General features: G+C 45.0%; 1 protein-coding gene across 2 annotated transcripts in view; it reads right to left on the bottom strand.

Moving 5' to 3' along the window:
• Nucleotides 1-18,369, bottom strand: part of LOC139534631 (EH domain-binding protein 1-like) — a 58,363-nt gene that overhangs the window by 22,481 nt on the left and 17,513 nt on the right. For both annotated transcript variants that reach the window (XM_071333920.1, XM_071333921.1), the window contains exons 3-9: nucleotides 17,700-17,795; nucleotides 17,530-17,583; nucleotides 16,994-17,175; nucleotides 16,487-16,635; nucleotides 15,870-15,929; nucleotides 9,380-9,439; nucleotides 7,171-7,327 (exon numbers count right to left, since the gene is read on the bottom strand). In XM_071333920.1, the coding sequence (XP_071190021.1) occupies nucleotides 7,171-7,327; nucleotides 9,380-9,439; nucleotides 15,870-15,929; nucleotides 16,487-16,635; nucleotides 16,994-17,175; nucleotides 17,530-17,583; nucleotides 17,700-17,795 (758 nt within the window). The remainder of the gene's footprint in view (nucleotides 1-7,170; nucleotides 7,328-9,379; nucleotides 9,440-15,869; nucleotides 15,930-16,486; nucleotides 16,636-16,993; nucleotides 17,176-17,529; nucleotides 17,584-17,699; nucleotides 17,796-18,369) is intronic.

The following is an 18,369-nucleotide window of genomic DNA, read 5'->3' as shown; positions in this document are numbered from 1 at the left end:
GATCAACACTACTAAACCAGCACCGTGCAGATCAACACTACTAAACCAGCACCGTGCAGATCAACACTACTAAACCAGCACCGTGCAGATCAACACTACTAAACCAGCACCATGCAGATCAACACTACTAAACCAGCACCATGCAGATCAACACTACTAAACCAGCACCATGCAGATCAACACTACTAAACCAGCACCATGCAGATCAACACTACTAAACCAGCACCGTGCAGATCACTACTAAACCAGCACCATGCAGTTCAACACTACTAAACCAGCACCGTGCAGTTCAACACTACTAAACCAGCACCGTGCAGATCAACACTACTAAACCAGCACCATGCAGATCAACACTACTAAACCAGCACCGTGCAGATCAACACTACTAAACCAGCACCATGCAGATCAACACTACTAAACCAGCACCATGCAGTTCAACACTACTAAACCAGCACCATGCAGATCAACACTACTAAACCAGCACCATGCAGATCAACACTACTAAACCAGCACCGTGCAGATCAACACTACTAAACCAGCACCGTGCAGATCAACACTACTAAACCAGCACCGTGCAGTTCAACACTACTAAACCAGCACCGTGCAGATCAACACTACTAAACCAGCACCATGCAGATCAACACTACTAAACCAGCACCGTGCAGATCAACACTACTAAACCAGCACCATGCAGATCAACACGACTAAACCAGCACCATGCAGATCAACACTACTAAACCAGCACCATGCAGATCAACACTACTAAACCAGCACCATGCAGATCAACACTACTAAACCAGCACCATGATGGTAGGTAGTGAGGTTGAGCGCTGTGGCCCTTATACACTTACCGCATCTCATACACTTCCACCTGCCTAGCCACAGTAACCTCTTCCTTCCCAGAATGCTCTATTCCGGAGCCTGACTATGACTTCCTCTTCCATTTCATCCTTACATATCATCTCCAAGTCCTCCACAACTTGACACTTTGCCAGGGCCACAACCTCACAAGTGGTCTGGCTGTGTGAAATTTATTTTGGCTCATTGTCAACAGTTGCACCCATCCCATATCGCAATGTCTGTCCCCCTTGGATGGGAGACTGACAGGAGGGCTGAAAGAGAGCAACACGAAGAGAGATACTAAATAAATGAGGGAAAAGAGCACAGGGCATGCGCCTTGCAACAATAGTGCAAAAAGCACAGTAATGTCAGTCAGATGTGGATGAGATGGTTCAAAAGCATTATCGTAAGCTGCCAAACAAGAACAGCTGCACTCCTGCAGCAAAACACAACCCACCTATCTCTGACAGTCAAGAATAATGGCATGTCTGCAGGAATGGTGAGCCACATTCTGCAATGCAAGTTTCTGAAAACAGGGTTGAAATTCAACTGACAGGCATAGAAATGTACTTTAAAGTTTTAGAAAAATGCCATAACGCAGATTTGGAATTGTTTGCTCTCCTACTCCCACTCACTCACCCTTTTTCTAGAACGCCCACTTCCTATGCCTCATATCTGGTCTGAATGCCCCCCTCCTCTTTGAGCCCCTCCAACACTGAGCCATATTCAGATTCTTGTTTGTTCTCATTCAGCACTACTTTGGTTAGTTGAGGTTTGTAGCTAGGATCTGTATGGCTCTCCTTCTTGCAGTCATAGATCTCCTCTGCCCACACAGATGGAGAGAAGAACCACTGTTGAGAGGCGTTTGAGAATGTGTCGATGGAAAACCAGGGGCAATGGCCTCACTTGGGAAAGATGGCAACATAGCCACCATTCCCTTCTTTAATTCATCATGCGCGGGAGCCAGACTTCACAGTTTCCTCTTTCAGTGTATTTTCCCAAAATGGCCTCTCCTTCACAGGCCACTGTTGAATCGGAGGATCCTCTTGACTTAGCGTTTTTGTAGATGAGATCCTTTAGGCATGTGTAACCATTGGGCAAATTGGCAAAAGACTGAATCAATCAATCAATCAAATGTATTTATAAAGCCTTTCTTACATCAGCTGATGTCACAAAGTGCTATACAGAAACACAGGCTAAAACCCCAAACAGCAAGCAATGCAGATGTAGAAGCATGGTGGCTAGGAAAAACTCCCTAGAATGGCAGGAACCTATGAAGAGACCTATAGAGGAACCAGGCTCTGAGGGGTGGCCAGTCCTCTTCTGGCTGTGCCGGGTGGAGATTATAACAGAACATGGCCAAGATGTTCAAATGTTCATAGATGACCAGCAGGGTCAAATAATAATAATCACAGTGGTTGTAGAGGGTGCAACAGGTCAGCACCTCAGAGGTAAATGTCAGTTGGCTTTTCATAGCCAAGCATTCAGAGTTTGAGACATCAGGTGCGGTAGAGAGATAGAGTCGAAAACAGCAGGTCCGGGACAAGGTAGCACATCCGGTGAACAGGTCAGGGTTCCATAGCCGCAGGCAGAACAGTTGAAACTGGAGCAGCAGCACGACCAGGTGGACTGGGGACAGCAAGGAGTCATCAGGCCAGGTAGTCCTGAGGTATGGTCCCTGAACATGTTTGACTCTTGTGGACTGACCATGTTTGGCTCTCGTGGTTCTATAATTGGATGCTGTGCTGAAGGGAAACCAAGTACATATAGCTGCCATACCCTTTGCATCGCCGGATCTACTGACTCCAAAAGCTGGAATCTCTTTGTCTTTTTTCCCAGAATGGTCTTTGATCTACAGCCCACACTTCATGGTCATTAATATGGAGTTGGTCCCCCCTTTGCTGCTATAAGAGAGCTTTTGCTTGTGGTGCAGAAGGGAAGCCAGGAATCCTGGCTTTCTTTGGGCAAGACGGTAACATATCTACTGTACCATGTTATTTGTAAGTTCTTTGTTCTCGTGTGGCATTGCCTGTACCACAAACTGTTATTTTCTTCAATGGCCTCTCCAAAAGTGACATGCCAGTCAACATTATTTGACTTAATTGGCTGTTTAGAGGGTAAACCAGAAACTCTAGCCATTAAAGGGCATGTAAGCATTAGGTTAACCATACTCGGCTCAGATTCAGAAAGGCTTATTATCCCAACATTGGGTCATTTGGTTGGCGCTTGCCCTAGGGCAGAGGGAAAGCCAGGAATACGTTCTGCTCTTGGGCAGGACGGTGCAAGATACACTATTTCCTTGTTCTTTTCACTATCATGATAGACTGTGTCAACATCCTCTAAACGGACCATCAATAATTCTACATCTGTAGGAGACCTCTTAAACAGAGACTTAATATCTACTGACCAGTCTATTGCCTTCGTTTGGTCTATGGTTGGCAATCCAGGAACTCTAGATACCCTTGGGAAAGTTGGCAGTATGTAAAGTATGCTTGGTACAACCTGGGCTTTGGGCCTTGGAACAGATGGAAAACCAGGAAAAGTACTCTCACTTAGACAAGATGTGACAAGTGCTACCATACGTTTCAACATCTCCATGCACCTTGTCTAAATCAACTGATGAAGAAAGCCCTATAACTGTCTTCTCATCATGTGATCTCTCCCATAGCAGCTTCTTATCTACAGCCCAGCTTACAGCCTCAGCCCCTCCAGTCTTCTTTGGCTTCCTGGAGGCCAAACCAGGTGCACTGGATACCCTTGTGCAAGTTGGCGCTAGATTCCCCATACTTGGTTCCATTTGTTTTTCAAGACTTTCTGTTTTGGGTTGTTGTGCTGGTCTTTCTGTTTTGGGTTGTTGTGCTGCTCTTTCTGTTTTGGGTTGTTGTGCTGCTCTTTCTGTTTTGAGTTGTTGTGCTGCTCTTTCTGTTTTGGGTTGTTGTACTGGTCTTTCTGTTTTGAGTTGTTGTGCTGCTCTTTCTGTTTTGGGTTGTTGTACTGGTCTTTCTGTTTTGAGTTGTTGTGCTGCTCTTTCTGTTTTAGGTTGTTGTGCTGCTCTTTCTGTTTTGGGTTGTTGTGCTGCTCTTTCTGTTTTGAGTTGTTGTGCTGCTCTTTCTGTTTGGGTTGTTGTACTGGTCTTTCTGTTTTGAGTTGTTGTGCTGCTCTTTCTGTTTGGGTTGTTGTGCTGCTCTTTCTGTTTGGGTTGTTGTGCTGCTCTTTCTGTTTTGGGTTGTTGTGCTGCTCTTTCTGTTTTGGGTTGTTGTACTGGTCTTTCTGTTTTGGGTTGTTGTGCTGCTCTTTCTGTTTTGGGTTGTTGTGCTGGTCTTTCTGTTTTGGGTTGTTGTGCTGGTCTTTCTGTTTTGGGTTGTTGTGCTGCTCTTTCTGTTTTGGGTTGTTGTGCCGAGGGGAACCCAGGAACACTGGCTACCCTTGGATAACTTAGCAACAGGGCAGCCATATGTTCCATTACTTTCTGGTCCTCATCCGAGGAGCAGTGGTGATTATTGGGGTTCCTTTCAGTGGCTTCTCCCATAATGGGCTTTTATTAATGGACCATTCTTCAGGTCGGGCCTTAAATCTGTTCTTAATTAATATGGCTGGGAAACCAGGAAAACTGGCCACTCTCGGACAAGATGGCAGCAAGGCATCCATACTTTTAGTTCTAAAGGGACAGGGGACACCAAGGAAATATTCCAGAGAATAGTACCAATGTAGTTCCCAAAACATGCTATTGTATTTAAATAGCTAGTGTGAAAAGGCCTTAATATTTATTGAAAAGCAAACTACATTAGTATTACATGTCTTCAGGAAATGCTTATATCTTTTAGAACTAGTTTAATGAGAGTGACACATTGAGGAACATGGGTGTGTAGTGATTGTGCACCATGCCACACCCCCAGTCCATGGGTCCCACTTGTTATTTTGAAACCTCTTGAACATCTTGTACCCTCTTGTTCTTTTGGAAGAATCTTTAGGAGTATTTTCTTAGGGACCAAGTGACGTACCCTGCTCTTTCTCTTTTGGAAGCACGCTCTGATGCCCAATGGCTACCGCCACAATCTGTTCAGGCTCTGGCTTTGGCATAACGGTGTCCCCATCTGCATGGACATCTTGATCAAGTGACTCATTGTTCTGTCACGTGACTTCATGGCTGTGGGCTCAGGTAAGCCAGGCCCTTGCATGGGTGCAGAAGGAAGAGGTTGTTGGGGTGTTGGAACTGGGAGTGCCCTGGTTGACCTCTCCTCTGCCTGACTCTTTACTTTTTACAGTTATGGCATCTCAAAATATTGGAGCCCCGGAACAGAGGGTGCTCTGGGGCTAAAGGGTAAGAGAGGGGTCATGCGCTCAGGTCTGACGGACAAACAAATCAAGGTCAGAGTTCAGAGCTCAAGGGTGGGGGAGAGTGTATCTCCATAGCAACAATGCAGACAAAAAACAGGCAAGTTTGCCCATCTCAGGCACGGTCAGAGACCCTTCTATGGGGTGCTACTGTAAGTAGAGCTTTGCTAAGGATCTTACATTAATTCTTTGGCATACTACCTGAGGTAGCGTACTACTAGACTGCACACAGAGTAGCCAACTAGCAAGCATTCAGTCAAAAGAAGCCAATCGTGTAAGACTATCCCTGGGTCAAGATGAGCAGTGATCTCGCTATGTATTGCAACAGTATTGCAGCTTGAGGAAACTTGACACACTATGGATCTGCCAACCGGAAACTTATACAATCATTTCGGTTTCCAGTAGTTTTCAATGAATCACAAGGCAAGTCAGTTAAGTTCAAATTCTTATTTACAATGACGCCCTACCGGGGGAACAGTGGGTTAACTGCCTTGTTCAGGGGCAGAACGACAGATTTTTACCTTGTCAGCTCAGGGATTCGATCCAGCAACCTTTTGGTTAGATGAATACGTTGTTACAGTGACCATGCATCCTGAGTGTGAAAGAATATGTAGCTCTATCTTGTGCCACAGCGAACAAGTGGTTTTAATTAACTTTTATGAAACCTGCCATGCTTCCAACAATTTCATACAGTTATCCATGACAGTATATTACATTTACATTTTAGTCATTTAGCAGACGCTCTTATCCAGAGCGACTTACAGTAGAGTGCATACATTTTTTATTACATTTTTACATATCTATATCTAAACGAATAAGACACGTCTATAATGCCCCTGATATTCCATGATATGCTGGCCCACAAATGTTTTAGGCCTACTTCAAGTTAGTAGGAAGGTGAAAGTCACAAATTAAGGACAAATTAACACTTTTTTTTCTTTCAAAGTGTCATCTTACGTTGTCTTACAAACTCCATCATGCAAAGGTTAAAACCAATCCAGTCATTCCAAGCAGAAATAATGATCACCACCACTAATAGCTGACAACATCACCAAAACAACGTGCACATTGGTATAAAGGGATCGGGAGACAGGCGCAGGAATGCGTAATAGGGGGTTTTATTTACCCAAATTACAGCGCGCCATGTAAAGGCACGGGGATCGAAGACCAAACAAACACGTATACAAAACACAGGGTTGAAACCAAAACAAAAGAGTGAGGAGTACCTCAAATACACTGGGGCGAGCCCAGTAATCATCTGTGCAATACATGTGGCACGAAAGACAGCACAGCACAGCACAGCACAGCACTCACACGACCAACGGACATTGTAACAATAATCGACAGCCCAATGGAAACCAAAGGGCACATTTATACAATTACAATCAGGAAAATGGGGACCAGGTGTGTGTGATGACAAAGTCCCGGAGGGATCAGTGACAGCACGCTTCAATGGGGCAGATGTTGGTGAGTTGTTGTGATTCTGGTGGTCAGATGGCAACAATGACAAGAAGCTGCCATGTGGGGAATCGTCAGAGGCTCGGTTCATCTTGTTCTTGATACCATGTCTTGTTTTGAGATGTTTCATTGCTAATATGGCTACAATTCGCTAGCTAGCTAACCAACAACTGTAATTATGTATTTGAGAGACAACACGTGCTCATTGTGCAAATGTATTTATGTTTTCAATAAACATTGGAGATTAAATCTAGTTTACATGTTGTCAACATTCCAAGCCAACCCCGTCTGTTTTGCCCCATAGTTGCGCACAGGTCGGTTTTGTTGCTTAACAACCACAGGTCGAATTTGTTGCTAAACAACCACAGGTCGGTTTTGTTGCTAGACAACCACAGGTCGGTTTTGTTGCTAGACAACCACAGGTCGGTTTTGTTGCTAGACAACCACAGGTCGGTTTTGTTGCTAGACAACCACAGGTCGGTTTTGTTGCTAGACAACCAACCAGTCTATATCTGTACAACCTTTGAATTTACTCACCCTGCCATTGCCTGGACAACCTCCACTCCAAACATTGAGAATGCCTCCTGCCTTCTCTCATGGACTGTTGTCCCAAAGGGCTTAGCCAATGGGTCAAGTGTGGACGTTGTTGGGTCTGGCCTCTGACTGGCAATACTGATCATTCCAGCAGTGTGGTCTAGAGGGGATAACAGTGGAGAACATCATGAAGCTGAAGTCAACCCTGATGATACACTAGCTACAGTTGAAGTCGGAAGTTTACATACACCTTAGCCAAATACATTTAAACTCAGTTTTTCACAATTCCTGACATTTAATCCTGGTAAGAATTCCCTGTCTTAGGTCAGTTAGGATCATCACTTTATTTTAAGAATGTGAAATGTCAGAATAATAGTAGAGAGAATGATTTATTTCAGCTTTTATTTCTTTCATCACATTCCCAGTTTGTCAGTTTACATTCACTCAATTAGTATTTGGTAGCATTGCCTTTAAATTGTTTAACTTGGATCAAACGTTTCGGGTAGCCTTCCACAAGCTTCCCACAATAAGCTGGGTGAATTTTGGCCCATTCCTCCTGACAGAGCTGGTGTAACGGAGTCAGATTTGTAGGCCTCCTTGCTCGCACACATTTTTTCAATTCTGCCCACAAATTTTCTATAGGGTTGAGGTCAGGGCTTTGTGATGGCCACTCCAATACCTTGACTTCATTGTCCTAAAGCCATTTTGCCACAACTTTGGAAGTATGCTTGGGGTGATTGTCCATTTGGACCAAGCTTGAACTTCCTGACTGATGTCTTGAGATGTTGCTTCAATATATCCACATAATTTTCCTGCCTCATGATTCCATCTATTTTGTGAAGTGCACCAATCCCTCTTGCAGCAAAGCACCCCCACAACATGATGCTGCCACCCCCATGCTTCACGGTTGGGATAGTGTTTTTCGGCTTGCAAGCCTCCCCCATTTTCCTCCAAACATAACGATGGTCACTATGGCCAAACAGTTCTATTTTTGTTTCATCAGACCAGAGGACATTTCTCCAAAAAGTACGATATTTGTTCTCATGTGCAGTTGCAAACCGTAGTCTGGCTTTTTTATTGGCAGTTTTGGAGCAGTGGCTTCTTCCTTGCTGAGCGGCCTTTCAGGTTATGTCGATATAGGACTCGTTTTACTGTGGATATAGATACTTTTGTACCCGTTTCCTCCAGCATCTTCACAAGGTCCTTTGCTGTTGTTCTGGGATTGATTTTCACTTTTCGCACCAAAGTACGTTCATCTCCTGAGCGGTATGATGGCTGCGTGGTCCCATGGTCTTTATACTTACGGACTATTGTTGGTACCTTCAGGCGTTTGGAAATTGCTCCCAAGGATGAACCAGACTTGTGGAGGTCTACAATTTTTTTTCTGAGGTCTTGGCTGATTTCTTTTGATTTTCCCATGATGTCAAGCAAAGAGGCACTGAGTTTGAAGGTAGGCCTTGAAATACATCCACAGGTACACCTCCAATTGACTCAAATGGTGTCAATTAGCCTATCAGAAGCTTCTCAAGCCATGAAACCATTTTCTGGAATTTCCCAAGCTGTTTAAAGGCACAGTCAACTTAGTGTATGTAAACTTCTGACCCACTGGAATTGTGATACAGTGAATTATAAGTGAAATAATTTGTCTGTAAACAATTGTTGGTAAAATTACTTGTGTCATGGACAAAGTAGTTGTCCTAACCGACTTGCCAAAACTATAGTTTGTTAACAAGAAATTTGTGGAGTATTTGTAAAACGAGTTTTAATGACTCCAACATAAGTGTATGTAAACTTCCGACCTCAACTGTATGTTGCCATCAATGGTTGCTGCAACATTTTTCCATTGAAAATGAGCAACTTGTGGGCAACTTTTAGAAATCCTCCAATCAGAGCGCAGATATTGGTATAGAAGATGAGTAAATAAATGGGGAAATTAAGTTTTAAGTTGATCTACGTTTCATATGAAATCTATTATTCATGTCCATGTTGCTCAATGCTCACTATTGCTCCAGTGTCTCATACCCCTATCCGTTGCCAAGCAACATTGCCACAAAAAATTGCTAGTATATCATAGCCTTTTTAACACTGTGCCCTATAAATTTGAAGTTTTGAGGAAAGTTAAGCACACGGATCTCAAGTTAGGATTTGGCCCTGTTGTATAGATTTAGGGATGTTCCTAAAAGGCATTGTGTTTGCATTAGGTCTTACTCACTTGGAGTTGTGGCAGTGCTGTATTCCTCCTCTGTCAGAGTGCTCAACTGCCTCTGAAACTCTAGAAGGGAACAGACAGGACCTGGTTAGACATGATTATCTGAACGAGAGAGTTGGCTTGGCAACCGGCTTGACACCTGTGAAGTGACCAATGAATGAAGAAAACATATAATGCTAACATACAATTCTTACATTCAACTAGAATTTGCAAGAGACTGTTACAACCAAAACAACTAGCCAGGTGCCAGGTGTTCTCATGTGAAGCTTGAGAAGGGAATACATGTTTTCATCATAACATTCTGTCATTTATTTTCCCCATTATTAAACTTAAGGACTTTGTCAGTGAATGCCTTCTCCGTTTGTTGCCTCAGGTTGTATACCTGTCTCTTGGACAGACAGGGGAGCAGTGACTGGTACTGGGAGGGGGGAATTGGGGACTTGAGTCTGAGAGGGCTGGCCAGGAGAGAGTCCAGGATAGGGGGTGAGAGGAGAGGAGAGGGGGGAGTGCCAGAGGAGAGCAGAAAAAGAATTGTAGGACACAGGGAAGACAAGAAAGGAAAGGACAAGGGAGAAAAGAGGGAGTAGATGTATAAATGTATCAACCAGTTGCGATCATAGTATAATTTTGTAGACTGGTTAGACAAGCATTTGTCCAATGTCAATGCTGGGGGCTGAGTCTATCTTTGAGATCTTTACCTGACTGGGGGACAGTGGCAGAAGCAGGATCTGCAGCACACGGAGAAGCACCAATAGCATCAGGGGAGGGACCAGGAGCGGGGACACAACATGGGGCAACAGGTGAGGTGAGGTGAGATGAGAGGAGAGGGAGGTGAGGAGAGGGGAGAAGGAAGTGAGGGAAGGGGGGAGGGTGGTGAAGGGAGAGGGAGGAGAGGGAATAGGGAATAGGGAAGTGAGGAGAGGTGAGATGAGAGGAGAGGGAGGTGAGGGAAGGGGATAGGGAAGTGAGGGGAGAGGAGAGGGAGGTGAGAAGAGAGGGAGAGGAGAGAGGAGACTGCGACATGGGAGAAGGGGACACATCAAGGGAGAAGGACACGGAGGGACACAAAGCAGGATTACATGTTGCCATGCTCTCCTTTGTCTGCCCCAGGGGCACCAGCTCTACTGGCTCAGGGGGAGAGGGGTGCAGAAATCTGGCCCGGCTGGGCCAGAGGGGCCTGGGTTTTGGGCGGCCTCCATTCACTCTACCAACGAACTGTGAGGGAGGGATGAGCAGGGGTAGAATGGAGGGAGGGATGAGAAGGGGAAGAATTCGGGGAGGGAAAGGTAACAAGGGATTAAAATAAGGCACAAGTTTGAGAAAAAGAGGGGCCGGAGAGAGGATGTGAGGGAGAAATAGAAGGATGTGAGGGAGGATTAGAAGGATGTGAGGGAGAAATAGAAGGATGTGAGGGAGAAATAGAAGGATGTGAGGGGAAAATAGAAGGATGTGAGGGAAAAATAAAAGGATGTGAGGGAGAAATAGAAGGATGTGAGGGAGAAATAGAAGGATGTGAGGGAGAAATAGAAGGAGGTGAGGGAGAAATAGAAGGATGTGAGGGAGAAATAGAGGGAGGTGAGGGAGAAATAGAAGGATGTGAGGGAGAAATAGAGGGAGAAGAGGGCGAAATAGAGGGATTGTATATGGGTGGTTAGAGAAGAAAAGGGTGTCAGGGTCCAGAGCCGGGTCACTCTGGAAGCCAGGGGGCTTCCGGGCTACAGATATGGGCACTGAGAAAAAACGGTAGAGGAGAGAGTAAAATTGCAAGAGTTAATTCAACTTCTAGGGAGTCAAAGTGAACACTATTTTGGGGTTTATATGGTCCCACCCCTATTTTGTGTTAGAAGTACTCTGGTCATGGTGTTGATATTTTTGGAGTTAAAACGACACTAAATGGAGTAAACATCCAACTCTCAGAGAGTTTCTTAAATTTAACTCCAATTGCCATGTTACTGTTTTCACTGTCGTTTTTAACCAACTCCCTTGCCATTTTACACTTTTCTGTGTTTTTCATAAAAAAATCAACTACAGCAAAGTACATTTCTGTTTCAGTTGACTTCCTTTGTGTTATAAGGGTGGTTTGCAATGTGATATCCAATCTCTGTTGGACAACCTCTGTTGGATATCCATCACTTTTCCATCACTCACAACTTGCATTTAAAATGCCGGAGTGTAGGTTAGAAAATATACTACAAGAAGAATACCTCCACCAACAACTAACGGTTGCTATGAATCCAACCACTTAGAGATTTGATTAGTTTAGAAAAATGTACGTTTCTTATCCTTGTGGAGCTCAAGATAAAAAACAATCAATGCACATGCGAAAACACAGATATTGAAACAAACCTGCAACAGAGCATGCTGGGAAATATGCCAATGAGGGCCCTCCCACATCTGTGGAGAACGTCATAGATTTAAGTCCCTGTCACTGGTTTCTCTTAATGGAGTTAAAAGTGCTCCGACCAGTACAGAGAAAATACAGAAAATACATTGTCATTAAGCTTGGCTAAATGTTCTCAAAAAAAGAACATGCTTTCTCTTCAAACTAGTCTAAATAAAGTAAAGTACTCAACAACTAAACGACTCCACATATAAATCCAGCAAAGAAGCATTCCTCTAGTGTGTCCAACAATCTCCCTGAACAGCCCTATTAACTGCGACCTCACTTCCCTAGCAACAGTCATGACAGGAAGTAAATGGACCAATGCCAGAAACCATAAAATATTTCACCGCCTTGATGAACAAATTCACTGCGAGTTAGGACAGTTGCTATGGAAATGAGGTAATCGCCCCCGGCAACCTCGACAATAAACTTTCAACGGCTAGCATTTCGGTCAGTGGAGAAAATAAGTATTCCAGACCTGTGTATGTCTAAAGGTAATTCAGCACATTCAGGACATTCAGTTCATTCCTCCAGGAATCTGTCGACATGTTTTTCTCAATCTTGCTGTGGCTAAACTGTTTTAAACAGCAGGGGGGGCCTCAGACCATAGACAGTTACATTATATAACAAATCGGAGGCCCCTTTAATGTCTTCCCATGAGTCAGAATTCCCAAACAACAAATGCCTCTCTCAATTTCTCAGAACTCTCTCTTCTCTTTAAAGCAATCAACCTTCAATCATTTATCAAATGTCAAACAAATATTCTACCTGATGTACTAGCTAACGCTATGCACAGAATGAAACATGCGGGTATTCACTCCTTGAATAAAATCTGCAAATTGACTATTTACTTATTACAATAGGTGTGGTCTGTGACTGAAAACCACAGTGATAAGACCGTGAGTCAGTCAGTCTGTCTGCCAGTACCTGAGCCAGCGGCGGGCTGGAATGATTTCTGGCAGTGCAGGTGAGTGGGAGCAGACAAAGGCTGGCACTTGGTAGGGATAGGGGGAGGGTCGTGCCGGGTGAGTGGTGCCCTCGGGGTCGGTGTTGAGTCGGGAGTGGGCGGCAGGGGCGGGAGGCGGGGCAGAGGGGTCGAGGGGTACGGACAGAGGGGGGCGTGACAGGAATGAGATGGTAGAGACAGATTGGTGTAGCTCATTTGGCACTATCTCACTGGCAGCTGGGTGAAAGAGATGAGGGCGGGGTGGGAGGAGAGATGATGGGCAGAAAGAGGGAGGCGGGGTGGGGTCAGAGATGAGGGCGGGGTGGGAGGAGAGATGATGGGCAGAAAGAGGGAGGCGGGGTGGGGTCAGCGATAAGGGCGGGGTGGGAGGAGAGATGATGGGCAGAAAGAGGGAGGCGGGGTGGGGTCAGAGATAAGGGCGGGGTGGGAGGAGAGATGATGGGCAGAAAGAGGGAGGCGGGGTGGGGTCAGAGATGAGGGCGGGGTGGGAGGAGAGATGATGGGCAGAAAGAGGGAGGCGGGGTGGGGTCAGAGATAAGGGCGGGGTGCGAGGAGAGATGATGGGCAGAAAGAGGGAGGCGGGGTGGGGTCAGAGATGAGGGCGGGGTGCGAGGAGAGATGATGGGCAGAAAGAGGGAGGCGGGGTGGGGTCAGAGATGAGGGCGGGGTGCGAGGAGAGATGATGGACAGAAAGAGGGAGGCGGGGTGGGGTCAGAGATGAGGGCGGGGTGCGAGGAGAGATGATGGGCAGAAAGAGGGAGGCGGGGTGGGGTCAGAGATGAGGGCGGGGTGCGAGGAGAGATAATGGGCAGAAAGAGGGAGGCGGGGTGGGGTCAGCGATGAGGGCGGGGTGCGAGGAGAGATGATGGGCAGAAAGAGGGAGGCGGGGTGGGGTCAGAGATGAGGGCGGGGTGGGAGGAGAGATAATGGGCAGAAAGAGGGAGGCGGGGTGGGGTCAAAGATGAGGGCGGGGTGGGAGGAGAGATAATGGGCAGAAAGAGGGAGGCGGGGTGGGGTCAGAGATAAGGGCGGGGTGGGAGGAGAGATAATGGGCAGAAAGAGGGAGGCGGGGTGGGGTCAGAGATGAGGGCGGGGTGGGAGGAGAGATAATGGGCAGAAAGAGGGAGGCGGGGTGGGGTCAAAGATGAGGGCGGGGTGGGAGGAGAGATGATGGGCAGAAAGAGGGAGGCGGGGTGGGGTCAGAGATAAGGGCGGGGTGGGAGGAGAGATGATGGGCAGAAAGAGGGAGGCGGGGTGGGGTCAGAGATAAGGGCGGGTGCGAGGAGAGATAATGGGCAGAAAGAGGGAGGCGGGGTGGTGGAGATGATGGGCAGAAAGAGGGAGGCGGGGAGGTGGAGGTGATGGGCAGAAAAAAGAGGAAGAAAGAAAAGAGTTGGAGCAGCAGATAGAAAGGAGGACAGATGCAGGAGAGAACAGAAGAGAAAGTAGAGACAATAAGTGTTGTAGAGATATACAGGTATCAAATACATTAAAAGAGGTGAAATGCAGTTGAGGAAGAGGGTTCCAGAGAAAAGAGAGGAGGGAAAACAAGAACAGCAGGGAAGGGGAAGTGAGAAAAGGAAAGAGGGGAAGAATGAAAGTAGATAAGAAACGGATAGGGATAGTACTCAGATACTCATCCCAGACATTCAAACTGTACAGTTGCTCAAATAAATGTTTTCTCTCACTGTAACTCTTCATTATAAATGACTAAATCCTAGTCCCATCCCAACAAACCAGGGACCAGAATTCCTGGTCAGGCCCCAGTATTCAGTCCCACAGTTTAATTATAGTACTTTTGATACTTGATAGGAATTTAAAAGGAAAAGGTGAGCTCTTATGGGTGTAGGATACCTTAGGAATCCATATTGTGTAACTATAAAGATTAACACGTAACAGATTCCATCACTTCAAACAGTTATTGAAACGACTACTAATTTGTTTACTTACACTACCGTTCAAAAGTTTGGGGTCATTTAGAAATGTCCTTGTTTTTGAAAGAAAAGCATGTTTTTGTCTGTTAAAATAACATCAAATTGATCAGAAATACAGTGTAGACATTGTTCATGTTGGAAATGACTATTGTAGCTGGAAACGGCTGATTTGTAGGTGTTTTTTAGATTTTACAAAGGTGTACAGAGGCCCATTATCAGCAACCATCACTCCTGTGTTCCAATGGCACGTTGTGTTAGCTAATCCAAGTTTATCATTTTAAAAGGCTAATTGATCATTAGAAAACCCTTTGGCCATTATGTTAGCACAGCTGACAACTGTTGTCCTGATTAAAGAAGCAATACAACTGGCCTTCTTTAGACTAGTTGAGTATCTGGAGCATCAGCATTTGTGGGTTCGATTACAGGCTCAAAATGGCCAGTAACAAAGAACTTTCTTCTGAAACTCGTCAGTCTATTATTGTTCTGAGAAATGAAGGCTATTCCATGCGAGAAATTGCCAAGAAAATTAAGATCTCGTACAACGCTGTGCACTACTCCCTTCACAGAACAGAGCAAACTGGCCTAACCAGAATAGAAAGAGGAGTGGGAGGCCCCGGTGCACAACTGCGCAAGAGGACAAGTACATTAGAGTGTCTAGTTTGAGAAACAGATGCCTCACAAGTCCTCAACTGGCAGCTTCATTAAATAGTACGCGCAAAACACCAGTCTCAACGTCAACAGTGAAGAGGCGACTCCGGGATGCTGGCCTTCTAGGCAGAGTTGCAAAGAAAAAGCCATATCTCAGACTGGCCAATAAAAATAAAAGATTAAGATGGGCAAATGAACACAGACACTGGACAGAGGAAGATTGGAAAAAAGTGTTATGGACAGACAAGTTTGAGGTACAGCCTTGCAGAGAGTATCTGATTTAATGACTTAACATGAGAATGTAATGAGGTATACAACTTAATTTGACACCTCATTGGCTAATATCCATTGGGTTTAATAAATATGATTAATCAAACCATACAAATGATGTGAATAGTTTGATGATCAATATTTAGATAAACGCATATAACACAGAAATATTAACATTTGAAATGAGGGATGGGATGTTATATAGGAGGAGAGGGGATAGGACCAGAGCCAGGGAAAAGATCCAATCAGGATTCATAGGAGGCGGGAGCAGGGGCGGAAACAGGAAGTTACCTGGGGGCTCTGGGTCAATCACAGGCCTCCATGCCTGATCACGTATTCTTCTCGTGGGTGCTTTCAGAGTTGAAGGGAGGAAAATATTAAAGAAAAGAAAAGGAAGGAAAGGATATTGATTTATTACGGAAAGGGAAGCTTGGCGTGGAAAGAGATTTGGCGTGGAAAGAGATTTGGCGTGGATAGAGATTTGCTTGGCATTCATACATTCGAAAGGGAAAATGTGGGCAATTGTGAGTTCCTACTGGGCAACCGTAGTTGAGGCATTACGTGTGAGGCTGGAGAGTGGAGCAATATGCCATGCAGGTGTATTGAGCAAAGTTTTCAAACATTAAACACTTCAAATCTGTCACACCTCAGAAGGCTGGCAAACATATGCAAAGGAAGCATCTCCTATGGCAGTGTTGTTTACCTGTGAGATGGAGTGGATAAGTGGGCTTGTGTTTTCCGGTGTGCATGCAAGGTTAGTACTGCACAAATCTACTGTATTTATCAGTGTGGCAGTACTCAAGACCAGAGCATTTTGAGTGTCTCGGTCTCATACACATTCTTCTCCGTCTTGACTCGATCCTGGAAAGCGAGATCTGATGACTTGTCATATGTGTCGAGACCACTACCTGTGACGGGAGTGGCGGGGCCCATGCCGGCTCCGATGCTGACCCTCCTCTCGCCCTCCTCCTCGTCACTATCGTTGAAGTCGTCCAGGTTGCCGATGTCACTCTGCTTCAGGCTCATCAGACTGGCCAGACTCTGCATGTCCTCATCTCTGTTGGATTACAAAGGAAGAAGCCTTGTATCATAACTCATCCAGAAACAGTAATATTGTCTAATTGACTGTATATGACTAATCATTAAACACCATTAACTGACTATAATGTTACAGGTCAGTAATGTCCAACTCAAAAGGTTATACACCATCACAAAGCTTTGTTTTTTTAACGGTAAGCTTTGTTGAGAGACCGTTGACTCAAGGCTTTTTCTACTTCACATAATGTGGTAAACCATTTAGTATCTCAATCTCTGTCTACTTGACATATTACGGTAAACATTTTAGTAGCCAAGGGACTCGACATAATACGGTAAGCCTGTGATAAGCATGACTGATTAGATAAATGGCAACTCACGTGGCCTTGCCCTCTTTGAGGAAGACGCAGGTCAAGGTCAGTTTGAGTGTGGCTTCCACCACCTTCACAGACAGGGGCTTGAGCTTCAGCGTCAGGTCGTACTGGGCAGGCGTGGCGCTGGCAAACTTCTTCATGTTGACGTCCACCGACGCCAGCACCTTCCTGTGGCCCTTGTTAGTCTCCTGCGGGGCAAAGGTCAGGGGTTAACTCAGGCTTTCCTACCGATGCTGTTTAAATCCAATACTTTGGTATAGTCAAGAGGAAATGTTTTTCCTAAACTGTATTAAAAAGGCTTAAACCCAGGAAATGTTTTTGTAGCATGCACTACGTCATTCGCAACAGCTCTGTCAAACTTTAAACACTCAATGTGTATGTATGTGTGTTTTGACTCAAAATGTGTATGTATGTGTGTTTTGACTCAAAATGTGTATGTATGTGTGTTTTGACTCAAAATGTGTATGTATGTGTGTTTTGACTCAAAATTCTAATTGATAGAAACATCTATTCATGCCACCACATCAGACAAAAAGACTCACATTCTCAATGATGAATGTCCAGTCCTTGTCTTCAAATTCATCTGCAGTCGGGTCCTAAAAGAAGAGCGATTTTGAGAATAAGGAAACATGTTTTGTCCATCCAAACACAGATTAATCTAAATAATTTCCCAATCATTTGCACACATCTTTCCAGGGGTGAGATTCCATACCTTGAAGAGTGTGACGGTGATGTCCAGGTTTTCGGGCACCTGCCACACCACCGTGCCCCTGTAGGGGTTCTTGATGCCAGGCTGCCACCCATGCAGCTGAGGAAATGGGGTAAATATCAAGTCAGGGAAAGGATCTGATAATACGCTGACTGGGGGAACCCAGTCATACCTATGAATTGTAGTGTATACTAAATAAGTCACGTGTGGCTTGTAGAGTGTTGAACGTGATAAATAATGAACACATTGTGACTATAAGCAACTAAGCTTAAAGCTGCACTATGTCACTTTTTGGGCGACCCGACCAAATTCACATAGAAATGGGAGTTATAGATCTGTCATTCTCATTGAAAGCAAGTGTAAGAAACTGTATATCTCTTCTATGTGCGATATTTCTATGCTTCCCGTTCTTAAGTTTCATTTTTGCATATTTTACTTTGGGTTTTGTACACCAGCTTCAAACAGCTGGAAATACAATATGTTTGGTTATGAAAAACATATTTCACAGCGGGTTTAGATGGTACAATAATTCTCTACACTATACTTGCTTATTTTGTCACATAAACTGAAATAAGGCAAACTATTAGAGTTTTAGCAACCAGGAAATGGCGGAGTGATTTCTGCATAGTGCACCTTAAATGTGATGTGATTAATGAAGCAATTACTGTGATGA

Source organism: Salvelinus alpinus, chromosome 11 (assembly GCF_045679555.1).
Source record: "Salvelinus alpinus chromosome 11, SLU_Salpinus.1, whole genome shotgun sequence".
Lineage (NCBI taxonomy): Eukaryota > Metazoa > Chordata > Actinopteri > Salmoniformes > Salmonidae > Salvelinus > Salvelinus alpinus.
Note: the sequence above shows the minus strand (reverse complement) of the source record. Positions and strands in the feature narration are given on the sequence as shown.